Source organism: Tribolium castaneum, chromosome 4 (assembly GCF_031307605.1).
Source record: "Tribolium castaneum strain GA2 chromosome 4, icTriCast1.1, whole genome shotgun sequence".
Lineage (NCBI taxonomy): Eukaryota > Metazoa > Arthropoda > Insecta > Coleoptera > Tenebrionidae > Tribolium > Tribolium castaneum.
In genome coordinates this window covers 5460280-5487348 of record NC_087397.1, presented here as the reverse complement: position 1 = coordinate 5487348, position 27069 = coordinate 5460280, and the positions used below count along the sequence as shown (strand labels likewise).

General features: G+C 36.5%; 3 protein-coding genes across 9 annotated transcripts in view; 1 reads left to right on the top strand and 2 right to left on the bottom strand.

Moving 5' to 3' along the window:
• Positions 1-9798, top strand: part of LOC662036 (lachesin) — a 53885-nt gene extending 44087 nt beyond the window's left edge. For 3 of the 4 annotated variants that reach the window (XM_064356321.1, XM_015985389.2, XM_001815423.4), the window contains 4 exons: positions 2881-3091; positions 5532-5576; positions 8169-8468; positions 9008-9798. In XM_064356321.1, coding sequence (XP_064212391.1) covers positions 2881-3091; positions 5532-5576; positions 8169-8468; positions 9008-9108 — 657 coding nt within the window. In that variant the 3' untranslated portion in view covers positions 9109-9798. The remainder of the gene's footprint in view (positions 1-2880; positions 3092-5531; positions 5577-8168; positions 8469-9007) is intronic. The other variant, XM_015985390.2, reaches the window with a different exon arrangement.
• Positions 9799-14645: 4847 nt separating this feature from the next.
• On the bottom strand, positions 14646-16750 carry LOC107399289 (sodium channel protein Nach-like). The gene is made up of 6 exons (XM_015985453.2): positions 16599-16750; positions 16352-16555; positions 16001-16309; positions 15847-15955; positions 15469-15802; positions 14646-15424 (listed from the first exon to the last, which is right to left on the bottom strand). The coding sequence occupies exons 1-6, from the start codon at positions 16733-16735 to the stop codon at positions 15096-15098; spliced, it is 1422 nt and encodes a 473-aa protein (XP_015840939.1). The 5' UTR covers positions 16736-16750; the 3' UTR covers positions 14646-15095.
• Positions 16751-17642: 892 nt separating this feature from the next.
• LOC103315085 (hemicentin-1) lies at positions 17643-25179 on the bottom strand. Of its 4 annotated transcripts, none has more exons than XM_008202893.3 (6): positions 24848-25179; positions 20201-20352; positions 18682-18886; positions 18439-18647; positions 18037-18199; positions 17643-17777 (listed from the first exon to the last, which is right to left on the bottom strand). In XM_008202893.3, the coding sequence occupies exons 1-6, from the start codon at positions 24936-24938 to the stop codon at positions 17668-17670; spliced, it is 930 nt and encodes a 309-aa protein (XP_008201115.2). In that variant the 5' UTR covers positions 24939-25179; the 3' UTR covers positions 17643-17667. The 4 variants fall into 4 exon arrangements, with proteins under 4 accessions (XP_008201115.2, XP_015840797.2, XP_015840798.2 ...); XM_015985311.2 differs by lacking the exon at positions 24848-25179 and adding an exon at positions 21618-21642; XM_015985312.2 differs by lacking the exon at positions 24848-25179 and adding an exon at positions 21618-21642 and having other exon boundaries at positions 18439-18641.
• Between the last annotated feature and the right edge of the window lie 1890 nt (positions 25180-27069).

The window sequence follows — 27069 nt, the reverse complement described above, 5'->3', positions numbered from 1 at the left end:
CAGCAGACGATAATTACTCGAGTAAATTTCGCAGACTATTTGAAGTTATATTCCTGAAGTCGTGTCTACGAAATAGCAACTTTGTTTAAATAATAAAGTTAGGTGAACTGCAGGCAACATCTTCATAAAACTTTATTCACTTTGACATTTTAACTAGTTCTTGTATAGCTGGATGCTTCTTATTACAGTTTCATAGTCACTCGTTGGGCTCCAGGTAGTTCATGCTAAGTTAGTTAAAGAACTATTGTTACTATTTGCTAACTAGGTAAGTTGGAAAACAGACGTTGAAAAGTTGGAACTTATTAAATGCAAAAATAATGGTCGTTTATAATTCGCGCTTGGGTTAATGTCGCAAATAAAACCGAAAAGTCCGTGAAAAACAATTAATTAGTTATTTTGCTAATTACTCTGTCGGGCGGATTTAAGTACTTAACTGTGGCAGTTTTTATGAACATTTTCGGTGATTTAAATTCGCTCTCCACCTGAATTTGGGGTTGTATCCTATTTTCCGGAGCTTGGCACTTAACCTGTGTATCTAGCTTGTATAGCCAGAGGGTTGTTGCTTGTTAAGTCGTCCTCGGTGTGTATTTGTGTTGTACAATTATCTTGGTAGCGTTCTCTCGTTATGCCGGAAAAATACAAGAATACCCCCGTCCCGAAATTCAATATAGTCCAAATAATAAGATAAGAAAACTCATCAAAAAAGCAAATTTGGAAAGTTTCAATTGCTGGACGAGTCTCACCCGTCCCCTAATACTGATTTACACTCGTGTGGGCTCGAAATTGCTTTTTGTTCTTGAATGTGAGGAAAATAAAAATGTTTCTAGTAACAAATTCACTGTTGAAGGTATGGGCATTTATCATTCTGACAGTTCAGTTCTGTCCAAATATGGTTGTTTTTACGTGGTTTTAGCATACAAACACGATCAATCTGAGGCAAAGCTCGGACATGTGTGCTTATTTGCATTGCCGACTTGATGTGGGTGTTTGCTGGTTGCTTGTTAACGGCAAGCCCTCTGTGGTCCCATTTGCATCTTGCAACTTTATAGCGTCGTCTCTGCTCTTCTTTGTACAACGTTAACGTTATCTGCTTTTACTTTTAATCATGCTTGCACAGCCTGGAAACACGCTCGACTAAACTCGCCCCGCATTTAACGCAGGAGACTTTGGCCCGCCTCTATCCTGCCACCTGCTAATTATGCACACCGAAAGCTCTCCTGATATCTCGATCAAGAAACCAAAACACGAATGAAAATTATTGGTGTTTTATAATTTTGGGCGTTTTGAAGAATGCGCCAGACTCCGGCGGTGTTAATTAGGGTGATCCGGTCGTGTTGGTTTAAGTAAATTCGGGGCCATAAAAGTTGACAAACAAGCAACCGCGGAATTCGGTCGGAGTCACAAATGGTCGTTTTCCGGCTGCGAAGTCTGTTCACATGCCAACAACAAGCACGAAAAAATACAATTTTAAATGAAAAATAAACATTCAGCGCCGCTGATGCATTTACATTTTTCGTAATTTCGTTTTAAATGTAACGAGGCAATGCACAATCCTTTGTTTCGCAAAAATTATTTTTGCTACGAAAATGTATTTAAAAATTTAATCTTTGCGCTACGTAAATGGTAGATTTAATTATAAGATAACAACTTTATTATACCTTTCCTACGTTTACAACCAGCTAAGACAAAATTGAAATATAAATTGGGGCGTTTTATGACGTCTCGGTGTACAACTGTCCTAATGCGATTTTCACTTGGGGCAGGTCTAGACTAGATTTCGTTATCTCGAAGATTAAAAGCTCGTTATATTAGTTATTAGTTGGGGAAACAAACGCGATTTTAATGAAATCATTTTGTTAAAAGCCCAACTTTGAAAGTTTTGCTCTATTATGAGAAGTTTTGCGTGTTGCATCTAAATCTGTTTTATTATAATAGAAAGTTTTAATAGACTATTTTACTTAATTTACTCCACCGCACACAACTGATCCATTTAACCCCAGTTATCCCTTTCTTTCGATATGTTCAATACTCCCTCTGAGGCCCCATTGTGCAAGTTCATATCAGGTCAGCAAAGTTTGCGAATCTCATTGTCGATTAAGACTGTTTCCTTAATGAACCTTTAATAGCCACTGAAGGGTCAAAGAACATCTTCATCAAACTTAAACTATTTTACGAAAGTTAAATGGACCTTGTAATGTCTGCGACATCATCCAAAATGCATCCCTGCACCCACTTTAAAACCGATCAAAACTGACTTTAATGAAATATTAATCGAGTTGGGAGTTTATTGCTCGGCTAAAGTAAATAAATACTTAACTCCCTTTTTGCTCGCGCAAAATAATGTCACCGCTACGACTAGTTAAGCGCTATATTTCTCTGGTTTTGGGCTCGCTTGTTGTTCAACAGCTTATTGATAAGCAGCTTTTGCGTCAGTGGATGCAAAATAAATTCGAAAGCACTGCATCGACAACTTTAAACCAAATAAAGTTCGACGCAAAGCTTTTGCAATGGAAAAACCGTCCAAAGGTTTAACTTTTATTCACTTTACGCAAAAAACCAATGCTTTATACATTTAATCAACAGTAATGAAATTCAGACAGGCTTGTTTTATGTACGCATATGTCCACCAAATTAGTCAAAGTGTAATTTTAATCTCTAATCTACTCTAGTTTGAAAGGCATTATTGGGAATTATTGTTGATGGCGATTTGGTGGGGGCTTTTCCTTAACTGCCTGGTCTGCGTTTGCGAAAATCCCTGCGTTGATTTCCGCGTAATCGTCGCAAAACTACATGAAAAGCCCCACTTATCGGCTCTTATCGATCAGCTCTAGTGTCATTTCGCCTTGCCCTCGTCTCCTGGAACTCATCGCTCGGTTTCAGGTCTCCTGGATGCGTAAACGCGACCTCCACATCCTGACCTCTGACATCCACACATACACCGGAGACGCTCGTTTCAGCGTCCGCCATCCGGAGCACAGCGACGACTGGGATCTGCGCATTGCTTACGTGCAGAAACGCGACGCCGGCGTCTACGAGTGTCAGGTGAACACCGAGCCCAAGATTAATCTCGCCATCACGTTGAACGTCGAGGGTAAGAAACACTCACTCGCCATATTATGCACCACCAAAAATAAACGACCAGATAACGGCTCGTTCTACCCAACTAAGCGGAAATATTCACGCTGTAAACGTCACACATTCGCAAGATTGTGTTTTATAGAGATGCCTGCCGGAAATGGACACACTTAATTGGGCAGAAGGAGGCGGCTAGACCATCAAACGCGGAGGCATAGTTGCTTTATTAAAAAGCTTTAGGTGTTTTACCAAACCATGCATTTTTAATGCGCATTGTTAATAAATTAATTTGGAAAATAAAACAAAGGACAAGTTACGTGTTTCGTTTATCAAGCGGTTTAATAATTAAGCAGTTTCAGGCGACCTTTCCAATATGTCACCGGTAACCTGTCCTACAATTTTAATAAACAGTTGTGTTAAAAATTTAATAAACGCTTTTTCGATAGTTTCAGACAACAACTTTAACCACCGTTAGTTATTAGGTTTAATATTGCCTGGAAGTCAAAGTCGGAAATTTGTTCATTTGAATTGTTTTCCCGTCTTGTTTGGAAAACTAATAATCAAAGCGAATCAACTCCATTACATTCGATAAATACGTGCATGTTTGTTGTCCGTTTCTCGAATCATAAGCTCGTTTTTGTCTTGTTCAGCGTCGACATTTACGTACGTGAGTAATTACTCCAAGATAAGGAAACATAATTCACTCAGTAGAAAATGAAGTTTCTAAAGGTTAGATTGGATCTGGAATAAATGAAAAGTAAGAGAGATCGCAGATGGTGTGTATCTGCGAGTAAAAGCAAGCAAAACCATGCCAAAATTCTTATAAAGTGAGGAAGAGGAATTTTAATATACTCGGATATTTATCTTGTGTCTTTATAAAAACAGACAACGTTTTAATGTCTTTTTTAACGTGTTTTTTCAGGGGATGTCTTATAGATTTCTAAGCCTACAAGCAAAGAAGGCTTTTGTATTTTTAAACGGGTGGGAAATAAGCCGATAGCCAATCTGGGTTTTTCGCATCAGTCGGTGCAGGAATTATTATTTTACCACTACAACCCGAACAACACTCACAAAAGGCTGCGATTTTTTATGTTTTTATTTAAACTTTGAATGAAATATAATAACTAATAGCACAACTCCGCGCAGGCAAAGCTCATATTTGGGTTAATCCTTTCTAACTCTAATTACCATTTATAAACAGTGTATGTATGAATAAACCAAAATAAAGTTTTGATCCAAATACTTTGTTTTTTTTTCAGTCCAATGAGGCGGTATTTGCAATAAAACGCTCTTAATTGAGGTCCAATATGTATTTCAAAACTTTAGTCTTTAATCAATACTTTCAAATAGCTTTTTACAAGAAATATCATTTATTCTAGGACACTGTCAAAAGTTACTGTTTTCTCCTGTTTAAAGAAGTTTTGACAAAGTTTAGCTTTTCTCAATACGAAACGTCAGATTATTGTTAACAGATTTAAAGCAGTTTTTAACCAAAAATTGGTAAATCACTCGTTGTCCCTTGTTTAAAAATATACTTGTAGAAATAAAGCCTCCAAATTACACTTAAACTCGTCGAATAAATTATTAATAGTACGATTATAGAACAATACGTAATATTTCGATAATTTTCTGCAAGTTAGTACGTAGTTTGTTGCATGACTACAATATTCTATTATAAAAAGCCAAACAGTAAAATAGTACTTTGAAAACAATGAGTCTTTCCGGGACATCTTGTCCGTCTTCTTCAGAAACAGCTTCTCCAGCTGCGTTTTATTTTCTTACAGCAACAAGCAATGAGAAGTGGTATTTTCGAAATAACTTAAAGAGTTCTCTGTGACTAACAAATAGTATACAAAATTCAGTAAGGCACTTATAGTAATAAAGAATATTTTCTGATAGAACAAAAATAAACAGCTAAAATAAACAAGGATAATTGGTAGGAAGAATTCCATACCATGATTAAAATTTCGATGTTGAAAGCGGTTAAATACACTACAGAGTCAAAACTTTTTGTTTTAATTCTTTCTCTTGTAGTTTGATCGCAAACCCGTAGGTATACCTAGCAAATAGGATTTTTCGGAATATTTCACGTGAACGGTGAAAAATGCTGATCCGGCGAATGTTTTGTTTGGAAATGTCGAAAATTTGGTATTAAATTTAGCGTTGGAAAATTCTCGTTGGAGATTAGTAAAAAAGGCTCGTTTTCGCGTTCAGGTGTAGGCTCGTTCGGGGCAAAAACGTCTTTAATCTCGTCAGGAATTTGTCTGTAGATCTTGAGACGGGCGTAATATATGGCGGCAAAACCGTATCGTTATCTCCGTTTCCCTTATCGATGTTTTTTGCTTAGTACGAGGCCCTTAAACAATTGTCGCATGCATGCCGCTGTGCTCTGCCTACTAATAGCAATCAGTGGGAAGCAACCAGGACATATTAGTGTTTTTGTTCCTTTGTTCCAGACGCGTCCTCTCTTGCAGCAACACATCCGGACCCTCGCTCCAAAGGTACCTTCTTCATCCCTGTCACGCATCGCACTATCGCATATGATTTATTACACACGGCCTCACTTTTCATCCATCTCAAACTCTCTCTTAGTCGTTATCCGTAGCCATTTCTGCATGTAATTTATTACTGTTTACCCATTATCTTTTAAGGTAATACGATCCACTCTCTTGTTTAATTAATTATATTTCGGTAAGGACAAGAGTCCTAATTAGATGACTGATTTACTACGCGGCGTTAAGTTTACGTACCGAGCTTTCTCATTACTAGCCGCGCTTCAAATTGATTTTACAATCAAATTCTTTTCAAGCAAATTTTCGGTACTTGAACAAACACCTGACTCGACTAAAGACACTAATGTAAGCTCCTTCTGAAACTTTACCGAAATATACAAATTCCCCCATTTATTATTGACACATGTTCAAGCTCTGTATCGTCCTTGAAGCACACCTGGGACCAAATACGTTCAGTCGAACCAACCAATTTCACCTTTCCAAAAAAGCTGCATGTATTTAGCCATAAATGTAAAAATTCTAAAGTGTAGCTTGTAATTTGCCGTTTCCAACCGCAAAGCAGCGGTATCAGGGCCGGAATTTCGGCCTGAACTTTCATTATTCATTTCTTTACAGAAAACTTTACGTTCTTTTTACGTACCACCTTATAATTTTTTCCATTTGTCGGAAAAAGTTGACAAGATGGTTACAAATGCGCAACGTGACGCTCGAATCTTCTTGAATTCTCTAGTGTTAGCCGAATCCGTCGACATAGATTCAAATTTGCACAACCAGCATTAATCAATAGTTATTCAGCCATTTGTCTACCATCACTGCTGAAATTACCAGAGTCTACAGGGTTATGGTATTGATTGAAAATGTAACTAATCTCGTAATAACAATGTGGACGGAATTTTATTTGATTAAAACACCAGCAAAAGCGAAAAAAACGTACTGAAACCTCAAATTTCAGAGCAAACGTAATATCAATTATACAGTTGAACGTTTTCACAAAATTGTAATGAAGCCTAATTACTGAAGTCAATTAGTTTCTATTAAAGTGTCTCAGAATCGATGCACAGAGCGCGTTGGTTTAATTGTGACTGTTGATTAAGAAACGTGAATAAACTGACGCCTACATAAACGAAGAACTTGAAAAGTATGGGGGAAATACGAGTACAGATCTAATTAGAAATGTATTGAACTATATTTAGACGGTTTATTTTGCGCAATGAAAAGATGCCTTGAAATTGCATTTATTATGAAAGTCTGCAGATAGACATTTGATATCGTTGACAAGCGTGGAAAACAAGACTTTGAAGTTGGCTACAGTGTCACTTTGAGGAAGAATTAACGGAAGTATAAGCGAAATGGGACAATAAGCAATGACTATTTCAATAACATGTTTTTTATTTTATAATTAAACAAGCGATTTCTACAAAAAAAGGATAACTACTCGTATATGTAGTGGTCTATATGATTATTAATTATTGTCTGAATAGTTTCAGAACTTTAGAAAAATGTTTCGGGTAATATTATATGAAATGTTTATTACAATCCATTCATTTTACGGTAATGCGAAAATAATAGCTTTTAATTAATTTGTTACTCAAAAGCCACGTTTAGATTTTGACGGTTTTGTAAACGCTGCTAATTTTAATTTATCAAAAATAGTTAAATCAGTAATTTTGATAATCATCAAATGTTTTTGTAATTAAAACAAGTTTTCGACGTTGATGTTTTAGAGTTTTTGAAAAATTAAATAAAATTTAACAAAAATATTTGACACATTTTAGTAATAATTTCACGATTAAAATATTAACCACATTAGTGTCATAATAATAATCTACACCTGTAATTTAAATGGCATTTATTGATATTTTTTGAAAACTAAAATAATAACTTAATTAGTTTAAAATGTAGTCATTTAAATTATTCTTTTAAAAAGACTGTTTATTAATCTGGTAAATGCAAAACAAACAATAGAGTGCTCCATTTAATTTCTTAAATTACTCAATTTCTAAAGCACTTTCTTAATTTTTAACATTGTGATAGCAAATGCTGACAAATTATTATATCACTAAAATTTGCACATTCTTTTCAAATTAATGAATTAATGTAATAAATTAAAGAAAAAGTGTTTGTTAAATAAATAATGTTCTTTAAAAAACTAGTCAAAATCATACATTGCAATATTAAAATTCAAAAATTTATTATACGTCCTGAGCATTTCCTTATTTTGTTTTTAATTCCCGACAGCCCTCGAACATTAAACTTATATTGTTTTAATTATTTATTTGTGACTACGATGGCGATTAAAAAGGGACAGCATCCTTTATTTGAATTTTAAATGGGTCTTAACTATATTACGACAGCCTGCAGCGGTTTGAATTATAAATTAATACCGAGATTGATACTAACACACCGAAAATAGCAAAAATTCCCCACAAAACTGGTCTATTAAGCAATTAACTTAGAGCGCATTGAATTGGGAGCAAAAATTATCAATGATTGACATTTCGTTAATAATTTACTAGTCCCGATTTGAATCCACTTTCCGTTAATTGTGTATCATTCACAACTGTTGCCCGTTTTTTGCAGATGCCCAGGCGACGATTTCCGGTCCGCCGGAAGTGTACGTGAAGAAGGGCAGCACGATATCGCTCACGTGTTCCGTGAACGTCCATTCGACCCCTCCCTCGTCCGTGCTGTGGTACCATGGTGCTTCCGTGGTGGACTTCGACTCGCCTCGTGGCGGCATCAGCCTCGAAACGGAAAAAACTGAGGCAGGCACCACCAGCAAATTACTGGTCACCAAAGCTCTACTTTCCGACTCCGGAAATTACACTTGCATGCCGTCCAACGCCAGTCCCGCATCGGCCGTCGTTCACGTCCTCAATGGTAATCACCGGCTGTTTTAATTTTAAATCAACTCCTGCTCGCCCGGAAACCTTTTACGCATGGGACAAGAATCGAATGTGCAAAGCGAGAATTGATAGTTTTAATCTAGGAATTAATCAGACTGTGTGCAGCCGGGAATTTCCAATTTGCGTTTTCAAAATAGAAATTAGGTTTCATGATTCAAGCGGGAAAATGGCGGCCGAATTGACAGCTTAATAGTAAAGTCGGGGGATTTATGAAAGTGTTTAAGCTGAAAATTGATGCCATTACACCGAGCGGACCCTTCAATAGGCGTTATCAATCTGCAACGGGAGAAAGCTTGTAAAAATAATACACTCCAAGTCGGAAAAATGATTTTTGGGGGGCAAATGGGCGTCGGTGTTGGCGGTCGATAAATATCTGGCCAAATGTGTTGGCAGCAAATCCGAGGTCGGTGAAACAGTCAATAAAAGAGCGGTGGGTCCGCGTGCTCATCTCGTTTGTCCGTCTGACATAATTTATTTATTGTGGTGGTAATAAATGTGGGTAATTTGTTCCAGGGGAGCACCCGGCAGCGATGCAGACGAGTCGGGCAGGCGTGCGACGTCAAATGGCCCTTTTGGCGACATTTTCTCTGCTGGTGGTGACCTCAGTAAGATGATTACGCTGTCCTTAAGAAATATATCAATCAACGACACGCTCATAACGAACTAGTGCTAAAATCGGTGTAAATAAAACAATTTTGTGAAAACTCAGGTGGTGATATCGACGGATCTGATTCGATCTTTGGTGCTAAAGTGGACATAAAAATAATAAAAGGTTGTGACGTGACGAGGGATGAACGTCCATTTCTTGTATATAGTGTGATTCATTTGATATTAATAGACTCAAAAGCACTTTAGATTATTCTAGCATTATTCATTGTAACAATTATTATTACATGTTGATATTATGTAGATTTATTGTTATCATTACCAAATTTTATCGGACTGGGCTTTTTATTTTAGTCATCCATGGTTTGTCTTTGCTGCTCTCTCGGTGTGAAACTTTCAATACAACTGGAAACTTTGAACGATTTATTCCCGGCTGTTTTACGTAAAATTTTAAAACATGTCCGACAAGAATATATTTCGCTTAGAGCAACTGTGTAGTTTGATTTATGCAACGACAAACTTGGTTGAACCACAAAATTTCGGAAAATCAAATCTTGGCAATATTACTTCAGAAATTGTTAACTAATCTAACATTTTATTCATATTTTTATAAAAATCGTTCTACAGTGTAACAAAAAGAATCTCAACTTGTAATTATCATCTTGTACATACAACAATAAAACACAAAATAGTTCGTTTGATGCTTTATTATTTCTCCAACAATAGCACCCCGCATGGGACTTTGCATGGTCCGTTGTCAAGAAGCAGCTCACAATAAAATCATGTATGTAGTTGCGGCGGAAAGGTCTTTAGCAATTGCGAGAGATAAAAGCTCGATGTATGGGAGCGTGCGAGCTTTGACAAAACCTCCTTGCAAAAATGAAATATCAGAGCCGCTTTGTCATTAACTTTTTTAAATATTTTACGCGAAACCTCGGCAAAAAATAACAATAGCTGCGCTATGAACTTGGCAAATTTTTTATTAAACAATTTTATATCGCTCCGAAGGGCATGAAATTAAACTTTTGTCAGAAACAAAGAAGCAGGCGAAAGATTTTTTGCCGGAGAACTTCAGCAAGGGTTTTATTACGTGATAAAAGTGAATCTTATTTAAAGACCAATGTAAATATTTCCTTTCTGATCAGATCAGTTAAACCAAGCCCCTATTATTTTATCACAAATCGATGCATTCACCGAATGAAAACATCCATTTAGAAAACTGCCACAAACATACATTTCGAGAATATCGTGCGCTAGTTTATTTCGTGCCGTTTTATCGGCACGCAAAGCTCCGTGTATAATGTGTCATTATGCAATATTGCATAGATTTCCTCTCAACAAAAAGGTGCCAGTTCGTAATTTATGCGGGCGTACATTGATTTAAACGGCGAATACAAAACTCTCATTTCCCATATTATCTGGGAAAAAAAAAGTCTCATTATTCAATATTTTTGGTGTTTGAGGTGTTGGAAGTTCGTGATGACGCCCACATTTTCATAACACATTTTGCGTCAGTTTATTACCTTCTATTATAATAAAGGGTATTGTTGGGGGCCTTTGGTGGCGTCTCGCCGTGGCTTCGATTTAAAGGTGCCATTAACAATGGATTTTGATTGGGGTTGTTAGTCGATAAAACGTTCTAATATGACGTAATGGTGCATGCGAAAAGAAAAGGCATTTACTTTCGCTACATTTTCGCGTTAACGCCGAAATCGCGGCACCTCATTGTTATCGAATTGATTTCCAGCCAATTAGGCACTTTAAAATTTAGCGAATTTGAACAATTAGAAGTGCAACACAAAAGCTACATTTGCAAATGAGATGTATGGATTTAAAATTAATTCCGTCTGTTTGTAATTAAGCCGATTAGGCTTCGAACCCGAAATTTAACAAAGTATTTTAATACTTGGCCCTTTGTGGAAATTACTCGATGTTTATGATGGATTGGGGATTTTGTGACACGAAAGGGACAAGATGGAAAAAATTAAACGCGATGTTCTATTGAAAACGCCGATGCGAAAAAAGATAAACAAAACGGTATGGAAATTTAGCATTTTTCTAGCGTGATGGATTACCAGCACTTGGAAAATCGCGCGCCCTATTTAAAAAAGGCTCGCACGAGATGCTGACATTGTTAGGTATAACAAGCAGAATTGAAACGGAGGAGAATATTTATCCCGCTGTTTTGCCCCGATTGTGCTACTATATAGTTTAGCAAATTCGTTCGAAGCAGACTTGTGGAAATATCCAAAGTATTCATTATTTTGTGAGATTACGAAAGACGAGAGGAAGTTTCCAATCAGTATTTCATTGTTTTGCATGTGATGTTGCCGAGATTGAATCTGTCACAGCGGAAACAGATCGCATTCATTCAAAGACCTTTCTTGTTCGCAACATTACAATGACTTCAGTGTGCAGGACACAATCAAACGCCACAAAGTGTATTGGAATACTTTGCAACAACCAGATCTGATATTAAAAATTTAAGAAGGATAAGTGCTAAAATGCAACTAAATCCCAACATAAACTCCACTCTAAATAGCTTCAGGTGCAAATAACGTCGCTTCCAAACTACTGCAATAGTCTCATTCGTTCTTCTAAGAGAAAATTGCACATTTAACCTGTCAAATAAATAAATTTGCTTTCAAATTTTAACCAGGAACTCGTGTTAATTCACGGCGAACGCACTTTTTCCTCCAAGTTTTATCAATTGTTCAAAATATCTTTCGCGTCCAATTAAGCAGAATGAAAAAAACCCGTAAATTATAAAGGCAGTAAATTGACTAAGATAAACGCGTCTAAATAAAAAGGTTTACAAAACGGAAACAAAACAGAAAGCGTTTTCAAAAGAAAATCTTTTAGTGTTATTGCAAGGGACGAGATATAAATACTCCTCCATTGTAAAAAGATTGCCAAATTAATCTCTTCATAGTCGCTTCACATCAACTTATACAAAACTGTGATCTCAAAACATTCCACGCCCGATAAAAATATATCGGGTCGTTTGGGGGCTTTTTAATTACTTGAAAGCTTTTTTCTGTCTTTTTAAATGCAGATTGGTAATTTCGGCATCAGAGACACTCACTGAAAAACTTAATCGAATTATGACAAGAAAGATGAAGCAGTCAGACGCTTAAAAAACACGCGAAGAACTGAACACTAATTTGGACTACCAGTAATAACAAAAGCAAAAAATAACTAGACACATGATATTGTGAAAAGCTTATTCCTTTTACAGTGACTTTCTAAAAAGCGATATTCGAGCCCCTTTCCGGTCCGACTTTTAATCACTTGTAAGCCTCTTTCCGGTTTTTCGTCGCGAATTCGAAATTTCCGCTGGTGGCTAAGAACAATACGCATCAATTTGTGTTGATATTAATAGTCAGTTCGCTTAACCCCGGCTGTCTTTAATTAACAATAACAGTAAGTTACAAGATGATAACCCGAAAATTTAATTACTCGCCTGTTATACTACTCCACTTCCTTGAAAATTCGCACACATGGCCAACTTTCGCAACAGATCGATCTTCAGGGTGTATTACGTAAAAAGGCCCAAGTTAGTCTCTCGTTTATTTAGGTTTATTAACGGTCTGATCAATTTTCTCAGGGGAGGCAACTTTTAGGGGTTTGGTTAATTCGTTTATCGAAGGTCTGGCAAAGTTGTGTAAAGGATTTTTCTCCAATTCGCTTAATTAGTGTTAGTGATTTCATAAACAAAACACCCGTTGTTGTATTATCATTATCAACAGAAAAGGGGATGGAATCTAGGCTACAAACAGCAACCCCAGGTGTAATAGCACGAGCACGTGCCCTAACATAATTAAAATTTAACGATAAATACTCGATACTATTTTTTAAGCAAGTTTAAGCGCCCAGTTTTATTTTCTACTGAGCGGGGATTTGATTGATTAAACTTGTTTGGAATTAAACCCAGCCCGCATTACACACTAAATAATTTTATTTAAACTGCCCTTTTAGGGTTGTATTTCACTTCAGTGGTTAGCCACAACTGCGTTAAAAGGCTTTGACAGTTTTTCGCAAATTTTGAATAAATAATCACCCGAGTTGAGTTCGATTCAATCGTGCTTCTACTTGCGTTATTACTAACTACATTCGTGTTTGCCGTAATTGCCATTGTTATGCAATAAAGTTTAGAATAAGTATTTTAAATTATCATTTGCTTGCGGAAAATACACCAGTGTGATTTTCTTGCAACTCGAGGAACAAGATTACGGCTATAAATTAGCCTGTCAGAAATCTTTATGCAAATCCAGTTAAGAATAGTTGAGAAATAATGAATGTATTAAAGTCGGAAAAGCGCAAATCTCCGCCAAAAGAAGGCTAATCTTATTTAGAAAATTCTGAATAAGACGGAGATGCGTTAATGCCAAATTCTGTTAGACAAGCAGAGAGAGAAAATAACAGACCAGTTGGTAGTCGGGTTAGATACGATCGGAAAAACTTTCTAACATTGCAAACAAGAGTTTGTAGACGTAATTATGTAATATCTGGCCAAAGTGCAGTGTATGCTGGGATGAATTAAAGTTCTGGGAAGCCAAAGTGCTGTTAATCACCGTACAATGTGTTTGGACGTACCTAGAGCGTTATTAATGATTTTGTGTCCGCTAATTCCAATAGAGAAATCCGCTTTGGTTATTTTTATTTTAAAGTGGAAATTTCATGCTGTATCGATTTAGTACAAGTCGAGATTAACCGATTACTCGCAACGTTCGGTTCCAGGAAAGATACAAATCTCCCGTTAGTTTTTCCCGGTTGGAGCAATCGATAAAAATGTAAAAAAGCGGTTAACTATCCCAATTAATAAATTAAGCTTAAGTTGGGAATGGTATGTGAGCTGCACGTTTTCTTTATCGGTTCCATAAAACGGATTAAAGGATAAGATCTGTTCTCCCTAAGTATTTTCCTATAACCGTTTTACGACAGCTAAAATCTATTTCATTCTAACTCATTAAGTTTAAGTGCACATAAAGAAAGAAAAGATATGATAGGGTTCCAAGCTGTACATTACTACACTTGATTAAAGCTCCCGTCAAATTCAGATTAAGGCCAGTGGGTCACTGTACAAAACCAACTTGTTTTCAGCGGCTGAAAGTTTTTCCAAAACTGCAATAACACCACAGACATCATTATTAATAGCGAGTTAAAAGTTTCAGACAAATTGTACGAGTTTACTTCACCAAAGCGAATCTAAGTTTATTCTAGTCGCTAACCCTTTTTCTCATTTCCAGCAACGAATGTTGCTTTAATATTGCATTTCATTAAGCTGTGGTAGGCCTGTATTAAAAACGGTAAACTCAGGACGTCTTTGATTTCCCTGTAGTTTTATGCTTGATGTAACTCGAAATATCTTAAATTACACATTAATAATTCGGGACGCTTTGGAGCTTTATCGGAATTTTCTCTCGCTCAATGGAACGAAAATACACGACAAAACACTGACTCGACTCCCTAATCATCAAACCGAATTTTTAGCCAGCTTAATATCTTAATTGACTCAAGCATTCGAAAAAGAAAACGAACGAAATGAAGATGAAAATTTTATTTCAAACAGAAATCGGTGTTTGTGCTCGTCTAGACGCGCAAAAGATGAAAAAACTTTGACATTTATTACACACATTTGAATTTATCTCCCAAGAAATTGTTACTTCTGAATTAGACTCGAGAGTCCAATGTCAGCCATACTCGCAATGAGGGAAGCATTCATTACGCCTCTTTCCATTTATAATCCTCAAAACAAACAGAATCGGCATAGTTTTAACCTATTACAATTTCCATTTAAATTACTAGAATCTCATCACTTTTCGCTTTAAATTGCTCCCCCAATAATTCAATTTCGCGCCGATTAGTTCATAGTGATATCTAAATTAGATTGCTCTTTAATAATTAAGCAAAGACGCAACTCCTTAATCCCCAATATTGCCAGAGAAAGCTTCATTAAACTAAGTGTAGCGACTTAATTTAATCACTGACGTTTTCAAACCCGCGGTTTTATTCTTCTATTACCAAAAACGCCCCAGAAAAATCGCAGAGTCAAAAAGTAAGGAATCTCGATCAAACTCAAAACGCTGCAACCTAAAAATAACCCAAACAAACTCCCAATTTGGATCAAAAGATCAGTTCGAGTAAAAATCAAAGTTCGCTTGTACCGCTCTCGCGGAAAACGCTCCAAATTGACTGTCACCTTAGAACCGAAAAACCAAGTCGCTTTTATGGTCAACTCGGCAGTGATTCTTTGAAAATCACAGCTCTGGAAACACGGGCATAGATCCTCTCCAGTTTTGGGGTCAAGCAAAGTTAGAATTTCTGGAAAAATTTTACCAACACAACTGAGTTGTTTTGTTAGTTACCTGGATATTTTGATAAGCAAAACATCCCGCTCATGTTACAAATGGGTTCATTATCGATTCTTTTGTAATAATACGGTGTGCAATAACAAAATTTGAGGCACAGTTGAATTCTGCATTCTCTGCGGCAGAGATTGTAGCTGTAAACTCGACTGTGCCCCAAGTCGTCCGCTTCGTTCCAATATCTGCAGTTTCTTTGTTTTGGAGACAACATTTTAATGTCTTCGTCACCCACAATGTCCACAATGTCTAAGAAAACATCGCCTAGTGTTTGCGGTGTTACTACGAAATATTGCGACGTTATGTCAATGATTTCGTTGGTGCCAATTACGAATAACTAGAACGGCTAATTATTGTTTTTTCTTCCAAAATAAGACGTACAAAATTAGTTTGGGAAAAGTCAGACTGTGATAGAGTTAGTGCCGGTTCTTTGTATTTTTTGGTAATGGGGAGGAAAGTCGTATTTGTGGCACCATCAATGGTAAAATTGCTGCAAGAACAAGACAATAAATACCTAAAACTGAACTAAACCCACTCAATGTTAAAAAATCCTGCAACTTTTGAATGAAAGCACTGACAAAAGCCAAATTCGGTCAACACGAATGAATACTCTCCGTTGACATTTTTCGGCCATTCGCTGTACTTTATTTTGGTTTTGTTGGAATTTTTGGGGATACGAAACGACGTAAAATTCACTAATTCCAAATACAAGTCAGTCGGGACGAAATCGTCTTGTGAGCCATTGGCGTATTTTTCCAAACTTGAGTAGTTTTCGTAAGTCGTAAACAGGAGATCATCGACGTAGCCCTCCAACTGTTCAACGCTTGCGGAAATGTTATATTTGCTGAAAAAATTCGTTAAAAGCGGGTCACTTCAAAACACTGACTTTCTGAAGATTTTTAGGAATTTGTACGCTGTTGTGAGTTTAGCTCTGGCGCAGAAAAAAACCGCCGGAAATTCAGTTTCCCAATTGAAAAAATCCTTTTCGATTGTGATAACAACCGGGCTTGTGTCGTACCGGTTCCACGCTTGCAATGCCTGATACGTTGCAACCGAAAATGCACCGATGACCAGTCCGATCCATAAAAATCTGTCTTAACGGTCAAGTAATTCGGGAATAATCGATCACTTGCCTTTCGAATAGCAGACGATTGCTGCGAACCGCATGGATTAAGCCATGCATGGAAGCACTGCTAAGTGTAAATATCACATGATCTTTGAGAGATTGCGAAAAGCGGGTATTTTTGTTGACTTTACGTTTGGTATACATTACATCAAATGACAGGTTTTCCCGTATTATAAATAATTTATGAGTTGAATCACAGTCGTGGCACAATGTAACACGAACAAATGATCAGATATTCGTTTGTGGAAAACTAATTAGAGTCAATTAGACTTGTCAAAAATGGAACAAGTAGAGGTGTCAGAAAGCTCCGAGCTATTACATATCCACTTTACAATTTACCTGTATTAAATTACGCCGAAAGTTGTTTTAATTGTTTTACCCAACTTTCCACTCGCGGAAGAAGTCAGATATTCGTCAAAAAATTGAATAAATCGTGCAGGAAAGAACCCTCAGGATACACTGATAGACAACGGCAATAACTTACTTCAGGTGTGGAAGACAAGTTGAGTTTGAGTTTCGAGTGCTGATTTTAGGCGAAAACTTTCTATTGACTGAATAATTTCAGTGTGTATTTATGATTAAAATGAGCTTTTTTATTTTGAGCGGAATAAAATTGTGAGAAAACATCCGGTGCCGTAATACGTGGAATTTGTTCTATGCATATGAAATACTTTATATCTAGCATGAAAAATGAGAATTTTTCGTTCCAGCTGAAAGAATAATTTACTTGCGGCACTTTATTATTTAAAACCGAGTTATTTGGTAGTGATTGTGTTGCAGACCACGGTTTTAAAAACAATAACAGAGCGCGCCTCCACCAATTGAGATTTTTTGAATAAAATATTTGCATCACCTAAATAATTAATAACGTTTCGTAGATATTGGAGTACATTTGATAGCGTTTGCGTAATTAATGGTTGGAACAGTGCATACATAAAATAGTTGTAGCAAATATCAACAAATAATGCAATTTCGGTCCGTTATTTGTGTTTGTTGTTTTGGTAATTCAAGAGGGATGACATTAGCTTATCTTGTAATTAAATAAAACACGATTAAAAAAATATTTATTTACACAATCACGTTGGATAATACAGTGTGAATAGGAGTACTAGACCCAAATGAAGTAAACATTTGCTTGCACACGACTGTACTGGATAATCCCGTTGCATTGCTTCCGAGTGCTCACCTGAAAACAAAAATTAGAATAGGAGATGTTGTGTATAAAATCCAGCGTCAGTGCGGCTTTTCCCCCTGCCTATTGTATCACAATGTTCAATCAACCTTTGCACTTAGGTGTCGGCCAACGCCATTATTCACTTTTGTTCTTCCTATTCCGAGCAATTTACTGTCACGACTGATAAAACTCTATTTGAAAAATCCTTCTTTTTGTAGCAATCCACTAATTACGAGTGCCATTTGAATAAAGTCGATCGCTAAACACTTACTTTCAACAACAAACATTTTGATCGAGTCCGATTTGACGGACATTTGGAGGCAGGTGTATTGTCCGCTGTCCCTCCAGGAGGCTTTGGAAATTTTCAGGATGCCAATCACCTTCTGACTCGACTCTTCGAAGAATGTTTTTGTGGAGATGTGTGAACGGAACGGCTGTAACAATTGATTAAAATATAAATAAAAAATCGCAAATTGCGGGTGAGGAATCAAGGTTTAAGCAAATGAGAAGTAATTTCCCCATTATGCAAGAGTTTAGAGTTCGCTTTATCTCAACGCTGAAGGTTAAATTGTATACATCTCTTGAATTCGGAAGTTGGTGAGGTGGAGTCACGCTTGGGATCGGTGTAGTAAATCCGGGTTCGTGTCGTGAAATAAAATAAAAGAATGCTAACTTCAAAGAGTAGTTCTTTGTTGTCGTGCAACCAGCGCACTTTCGGTTTAGCGCTCATGAAACCGCCAGATTGTGGCGTAGATAAGGGCGATATTTCACATGTGAAGGTCACCAGGGACCCATCTCGGACGTAAACTTCCCTCGGACCTTTTATTAGAGCTTGGCCCAGCCATTTGGAGGCTTCGAGTTTGTGCGCCCCTGAAACTGAAACTACAAAATTAGAAATTTCCTGCTGGAAAACTACCCGAGAGGTTGAAGGCGAGGCTCATCTTGGGGTCGGTGTTGACCTGACACTCGTACTGCCCCGAGTCGGATAAGTGGACTCCTCTTATCCGGAGCCCCCAGAAGTCGCCGCCGGGCGACGGCACTGCCTCGAAGCGGCTGTCGCTCGAGAACGTAGCAGCACCGGACGTGAGGATGTGCAAGTCTCTACTTCTAATCCAAGACACCTGTAACATGAGATTTCCTTGTACGGATACACAGACGCTTTTAAGGATTACATTTGCATACGAGAAATTTATCGTCCTTGCAGATTTTCCTGATAAATGTTTGTTTGGATTCTTTTAGGAGATATGACGAATTGCGACACGTGTATTTTATAGAACGGGGCGCTCTCAAACAGTTGTAATTAAATTTCAGACATAAATTCAAGTTAACAAAGTGTGATGAAAACCCTGGTTGGATTTTTAATTATAAGTTAATTGAAATTTAATTATTACCCGGCAGCGTAAGTTCAATAAAGGATCCAATATTATTCTATTCGAGCTAATTTCAACTCGTTATATTACTTTTTCTGTTTCACCACTCCAAATTCCAGCTCTAAATAAATCGCCATTATTGGTTTAACGCGCAAATATTTCAGTTTTTCACTCTTTGACCTAAATATAAATATAAATAATTGCACCACTACGTCTGCAAAAAAATAAACTTTAAGTTAATGATCGCATCTTTTTCATTCTTATTTGATTTGATCTATGATGACAACCACACAATGCTGTACAAACACCGCTTAAAAAATCGAAAGAATTACAAAACTTTAAGCTCTCAGAGAAGTATAAGTTACCGCTTGTTTTATTTTGGACTTGTTAAAATCCTTTATTCTTGTAATTTTTATTTACTTTAAAATTTCATTCGAAATGAAATTATGCTCCAATTTGTTTAAAGAGTTCGTAACGTTGGAAATCAATTTAATTAACATTTTTAATAGCATTCATGTTTTTTATATTTTTTTATATGCCTGGAGCATATACCGGAACTGAGCTGTAAATAAAATTAGAGCGGAGCCCGAATTTGGAACTTTATTCAAAATGGCCTTAATTTGCTTTGAAACTCTTAAGTTTCTTAGAAAATTTCGTCTAATAAGTCTTAGCGAAGTAACAATTGATATTCAAATTTATTACTCTAAAAGACTTTACATTCCTTTACAACAAAATTGAGTTTGAAACTTCATTTATTATAAAGACAACTGCTGAAATCGTATCGTTTTATAATTTTCACATTTAAAACTTGTTACAAAGCTATTTCTATAGCCGACCCAAAAAGGATTTAATATTTTATTCGCTCGGCTCTGTAGGCCATTTAATATTTCAGCTTTGATAATACAAGAACAGAAGTAACCATTATTATGACAAAAGCAGCGTTCTCTCCTCGCGTACAAAGTAAATGTTTTGAAGGATTTTTTACAATGTGGTGTTAAAACCGTGCAAATTATAAATTGGATCTCGACGTAAGTGGAAAACAAGCACTCGGGCCATAAAACTCACAACTTTATCTCCCAGATATCTGACTGTGCAAGGTAGAAGAAGAGTTTGCCCCTCGGTGGCTTCGAGTTCCCTTATCGTAAAATCATCGAAGACTGGCGACGAACCCGCATTGTGGTCTGGCGCACTTTTTACTCCATTGGTCCAAGTGTATCCTGAAACAAGACGATCTATGAGTTTATTTAGCGCTGAAAAAGGGGTAAACGCCTGGCACGTGGCCAATTATTTGTCAATTACGGCATCTAGGCCAGTGGAACGTTTTCAGCGAGAGATGTGGAACACGCCAACGTACAAATTTTTAATCCGGGCTATAAATTTTTAGCCGGAATTTAATTCGGATCAATTAAGCTCTTCAAGTTACAAACGATCCGCTCTAATTTATTGCAGAATTTTTTGATAAGTTGAGCCAAATCTGCACCGTAATTTTCGCAATGCGGCTAATGCACAATTCCAATTTACATAGAAATCACCGGATTTAGTCCGGATTTGACCGCAAGCACGAGTAATTATTATCAGGTAAGCAAGTGCGGTTGAGCCACTACAGCCAATTTCACTACAAACGGTTCAGCTAAAATAAATCCCCAGTGTGTGCGGTTTTACAAGACTTGACGCAGGTGACAAATTGATACAATTATTTTCCCGAAAGATAATTCACTTATTGCCAAATTTATTACTGCAGGTGGACTCTACTTATCCAAGTAGTTGTGTATCCAAACTGATAAAGCACATTCAGTGCTATTTTGCTGAAGAACTTCAGTGTTGGGGTCGCTGGTCTGATTTAATACCAGTGTTTGCGAGTCCGCCGATAAAATAACGATGTTTGATCAATTGATCGGCATCTGGAGCGAATTCGCTCAATTAATTTCGGCTGGAAATAATTGAATTTTCTTTTGAAATCATTTGCAGTATAAACGCCGTCAGTTGTTAAGTGTATACTCACCGCGTCGATTGTTTCATGATTAACCTGCATATTATGTTGACTTTCTAAACAACAAACAAGGCGAGGTATAATTGCAACAATGAACATAAATACAAAGCGGATAGAGTACTCTTATTGTTGGCAAAAGCAATTATTTTATGGAACGGCCATTCGACTCTATTACCGGTGAACATAAATACCGAGCAGACGACGTTGTACGATTATTTTCCCCAAACACTCGCTCAAAAAGGAAATCGTGAAATGTTCAAACTATTTTTCATTGGTCACGTTCGACAAGACAAACGGTTTTAATCAAGACGACGACAAACCAAATACGATTGATCGAATATTATCTGAGTGATTCGACGAAAAATGCCACTTGGAAAAGTCTCAAGAGAGCCACAACTAATCAACGGTTACCGAAAGTGCAAACAATGAGAAAATATCAAAACTGGCGACGGATAAAATTAGATGGGTGTATTTTCGGCAAGGTATACTTACCGTAAACCATTAATAACCAGGCCGAAAAAGCTCTAATGATTCTCAATGCAAAAATAGATTTGTGTTTACTTTTCACAAACGTTGCGGAAGTTGGAACAACCTTATTCAAATTATTTCGAATTGCTTCACCTTTTGCCATGATTTGGCCAAGTTCAAGAATTTTTAACTGATATAAATTGCACCCAATTAGTTAAGGAGACAGTTCAAATATATTTTTAGGATTTGAATAGTGTTGACAGGAGTTGGGTGTAAAGAAACATCTTTACTATTCAGCCGCAATTTATTTTCCCGGCAGTGCACCGATGCTCCGAAATGTCAAATTAATTATTCACGTCTAATAGTCACGCAATGGCTGTAACATTAACAAACAATGCAACAGTCTTGTGCATATTTAACAATTCATGTTACAACAAATCAAATTTGATAAATGAATATTTTTCCATGTTTTTCGTAATTGCCTCCTATTTTCTGTAATTTTGCTACAGTCTATTTAATTTTTTATTAATTTTCCGAAATCTATACATAACAAAATATTGTTGAAAAGTAAGACAGTGGCCTCAGGCCGGTAGTGGGCTGATTTTGCTCCAGTGTGAAGCATTTGGCTTCATTTTTGTCCTAACCGGTTTAAACTTCCGTTTCGTTCTTATTTCCCGAAAATCCTTCCATCGGTATTCGACCATTTAACCGCCTGTGTCAAGCTTAAAATGCTTTCGCTTTCGGTCGAGTAATTCAAGCTCGCCAAAGCAGACAATTCCACACATGCAGCAGCTCAAAAATCAGATGCCCATCCATGTGTTACGGATTACGTATACGTCTAAGTAATTAAATACCGTTTACTCCGTATTCGGAGCGTTAAACGGAGGAATGCACCACGACTCCAGATTATTAATAATCCACATATGGGGTAAATGGGGCGCAGCGCGACATTTGACGGGATGAGCAGCTGATTTTGAGTAAACAATAAAACCGTCGAAAGGGCTGAAAAATCGCCCGATCGTCCGGCACCTGGAGTAACTTTGTGCTCTTTTAGAAAAACAAACACGTGCTAAAAATACCACCGTCAGTTACTAAAGTCGAGTAATAAAACCGCAACAATTATTTGTTTAAACGCGACGATCGGTTCAGGATGTAAACGATACGCTTGACTGTCAAAGCTGTTCAAATATTTACAAAGGATGTCCTGTCATCACATTATTTTTTAAGTAAAACGCGATATTGAAAAAATAACAGACGACGACCTATAACACCGACGGAATTGTTGACAAGGCGCCAAAGGACCCGAGACAATGCCAATAGGAGCAAACAACCAGATGTAATAGAAGAATTCGCCAAATTTCAAACTTGCCGAGAAATAATCGGGCGTTTGGCTAACTACCGGACTAAAAAAGGCACCGAGAGTATTTTTAGACGAAAAAACTACTGTTTTATTGTTGGCACTACTGGAATAGATGGAAGTTTTAGCACGATTTGCACGCTTTGCATGCCGTAGAGAATATTTGCGAAAGGTTTTTTCTACAATAAACTCATCCAACGAAATAAATCGAACAATCCAGTTATTCGTCATTACACGAGCAATTAACGTGAGAAAAGCACTTGTTTCGCTGCTAAAATAAATAGTCTACGAATCATTCCTCGTTTTATTTTTATGTTAATGATTCTTATTTCTATTATTTTGGTAATTTATTGAAAATCAAAGGTGGCAATGATATGATAAAAGCAGATAATGCCGATTTATGTGGTTGAACAAAAGCTTTCACAATTTTCCTCTATATTTATCTATAATCCAAACATTGATGTTTGATTTTAGTAGTACGAGTATATTAATAAAATAGGTCTGTTTTAACTCATTATTATTTATTTTCATAATTCGATAAATAATCTGGAATAGATCATTCACAATCTAATATTAAATTTTATTATCTCGCAGCGATTTTATCAAAAATTATTTAGTTACTGATGCGTTGAAAAGTTCGGCCAATTGTGAGGGTATTTATCCTTGTCCATTTTCTATTTAGAACACTTAAGTAATTAAATACGCCGTTGCATACCTAGGGCAGGCTAAATTTAAATTTTCTAAATGTAATCAAGCTATTGTAAATATAAATAGAGCTGTTGCGGCACCGGCTTAACAAAAGAATTTTATTTTCCGAAAACAAGCTCCCTTTAAGTGTTTTCGAGGCAGCAGAATTTAATAAATTGCTAATTGCCAACTAAAAATATCGCCGTTAATTGGTTTTGTCTCGAATTATGAAAAACGCTTTGAACCTGACGCACAGCATTAATTTAAACATGCAGGAATAATTGAAATGGTCTTGTGTGTCTTTCCAGATGATATGCGTTGTAGGACGCCAACGACAATAAAGCGAGCCGCTTGAAGCTTTCAGCGCAAAAATTTAAATAAACCTATGATTTACATTTTCAGACCATTACAGCTTTGTGCAGTTAAAAGCTTCTAACTGTTGTTAACGTCAAACATGTTCCATTTTGTCATAACGTTTTTCTTATATGATGCAAAATATTTATTCGTGCAATTACGTAAGAGCTTTTGTTGAAATTGGGGAACTTTAATTCGAGTAAACCCAACTTTATAGCTGTTTTCATTAGAAAATATTTCGGGACGGTCCAACGAAAATACAATAGAGACCACAAATTGCTACATGGCTATTGTCCAAATCTAAACTGTTAGATTTAGTTTATTTAGGCAATCGAGGTGTTGTGTTTTGAAATCGAATTAAAAACAACCGAAATAACAATAATATTTACTGGCCGGTTATTAGACTTCTTCAAATAGGTGCCCCATTATTGCCCATTAAAACCCGTGTCGTGTTTTACGGCCGTCGTGTTAACAGGGTGAGCCACAAATAATTCTTCGATTTCTGTTTTCTGTTCCTTGAAACTGATTAATTGTTTCAACCGTAATTAGGTGTATTTTTCGAATGTAAACCTACATCCTTTTCAATTTAATATTAGCCGGTTTGTTCTTTTATAGGGGATGATAAAAGAAACTTTATAAAAGCAATATTAAAAACCATAAAGTTTTTCATTGAAACAATCGTATCAACTTCAGAAAATAAAAATGAAAAATGAAGCGAGCATGTGGCCGTCTATTTGTTCTCCGATTTCCATTATCTCCGCTCTTTGACAGAAGGAGTAAACACAATCAAGTGAAATCTTGGAATTTGTGTTATTAATATTTAAAATGTGGGCTAATCCCTGAGCAAACAACAGACCTGCCATGACCGGGCTGCAAGTTAATAGAACCGTCCACACTTGCAAAAGTTTGCGAACATTGAAAGGCACTTCACTGCAAACAGCACTCATATTTAAACTGCGTTTAAACCGGCTTCGCCATAATGAAGCTTCATTTCGGCATCACATTACGGTTTAACCGAATTACCCCGGATGTACTAGATCAAGGTGAGGAGAGAATTCCCGTCTTCTTAATTAAAAAAAATTCGTGTGTGCGGATGCGGGCTGAACGCACGTGCGTTTGACTCAACTACCACCACTGCTTCTATTCTGACAGCTTTGTGTTTGGTTCCGACGATGAGAATAGCACTCGAAGACTTGCTTACCGCATTTAATGCTGCCATTCGTCTTTTCGACCGCCGATTTATTACAACAAACGCCAAGTTTAAGCTCCGCATTACAGCCGAGGAGCTTTCAAGGCTAGTATTTTTTGGACCGGGAGAAACACCGATATTTGCATGTTTATGATAGTTTAGTTATTTCCTTCCGCATGTATGTATCATCGCACGATCGCTACGTTTCAACTTCTTGCATAGTTCATGTTGAATTAACTCCGGCGTCATAACTATGGAAATTTTGTTTCTTGTTTTATTGCCTGATCGATAACTAACAGTCTAGTACAGGCAAGAAATGTTGGGGCATATCTTTGACATTATTAATTTTAATTTAATTCAGCGGGAGGGAATTTGGCTTGATATTAAGTTGATAATTTGGGAAAATGTTCATAATAGCGTCTTACAAAAACCAAAATTTTCATCTACTCAAGAAAAACATTCTTTGTAATTCTCAAAATTAAAACAAATCGGTCTCTAATTGGAAGAGGAATGACGATTTAATTGCCCCACAAGATGCTCAACACTTGGCATATTGTTTATTATTTCGTGTCAAATCAGCTTTTATGGTGTGAAGCTCGGTGAGAAGCTTTTCGTACAGGCTGATTAATTTGTCACAAAGAAATTAAAACGATTGATAAATGGTAAATCAACCGTTTCATGTTCTTCTGACTTTCTTAGTTCTTGGGCAAATAAACAAATAAGATTTTTTTTAAAGCTTTTATTTAAAAAATGCACTAAAAATTTAAAAAATAATGTTTTTCGCTGGAGGAGAAAACTGCTGACAAATTAAAATTTTAAAATTTTAAAAGCTTTGGGAACAGTGATCAATTTAAGAAAGTAATTCTATGACGATGACTTGAATTTAAAACTTTGAAATGTGTATCTAAAATTACTATAGTACGTCTTGTGATCACATCACTCAAAAAAATATAAAAAAAATAAAAACTTGTCGCTCTAGCAAAGTTTTTAAGTCGATCTAAGTCATCTAACAAGCGTTTAAAAATGTATGAACGAATGGTTCTGGTGCACACTTTAAATACAATTTAAATATTTAAATAATTGTTTTAAACATAAAGACGTATTAAAATAGCGTTTGAAATCGAGGTTGCGATCATACTCGAACAAATGAGGGCAAAACCCTGTCTGGACTCCCAAATATTGCGCGATTTGTTCGGTATACATCCGCCCCAAGATATTGTTTCGTGACCGCCTCCGAACATCCTTTAGCAGGAGTTAAATGCTTTTTCTGTGTTCCTCCTGTTGGAGAATATTTATTCCAGATCATTAAGCACGATGCTTGTTCTCTTTTCGATTTAGCTAACAAAATGTCTAGTTAAATTTTAAATGCACTAATCTATCGGTGACAAATCGTTTTCAATTAACAGATTTTAAAGCGATGGATTCGTTAATAATTATTTTGTTAATGAGGGATCGATGTGTTGTAAATTTCGCTATTTCTAGCTTTGTTTATTCTCACATAATGCAGCTTGAAGCCCATTAGAGTTGACCACATATTTAATAGATGATAATGTTACTGGTTTAATTAACTATTTATTTTCGAAATTTTGTGCCTCAATCATTTTAAAAATTGGACGAAGGCTTCCGGTGAAAAGGTCGGGGTTTGATGTTCAGTAAAATGGAAATAGCGGCACGATTTTATGTGTTAATCAACCATAAACGTTCGTTAATAAATGTAAAAACATATTTGCCACGTCCATTCGAGTTAATGACTTATTGTTTGTTTTTGTCACTCAATAAAGCTCGCATTTGCACTAAGCGGACTTGGAGAGCAAACGGATTTTTTCCATCGACATCGGAAGATTTATCTCGAATTGATAATCGGCTGCATAATAAACTCCTTCGCTAGG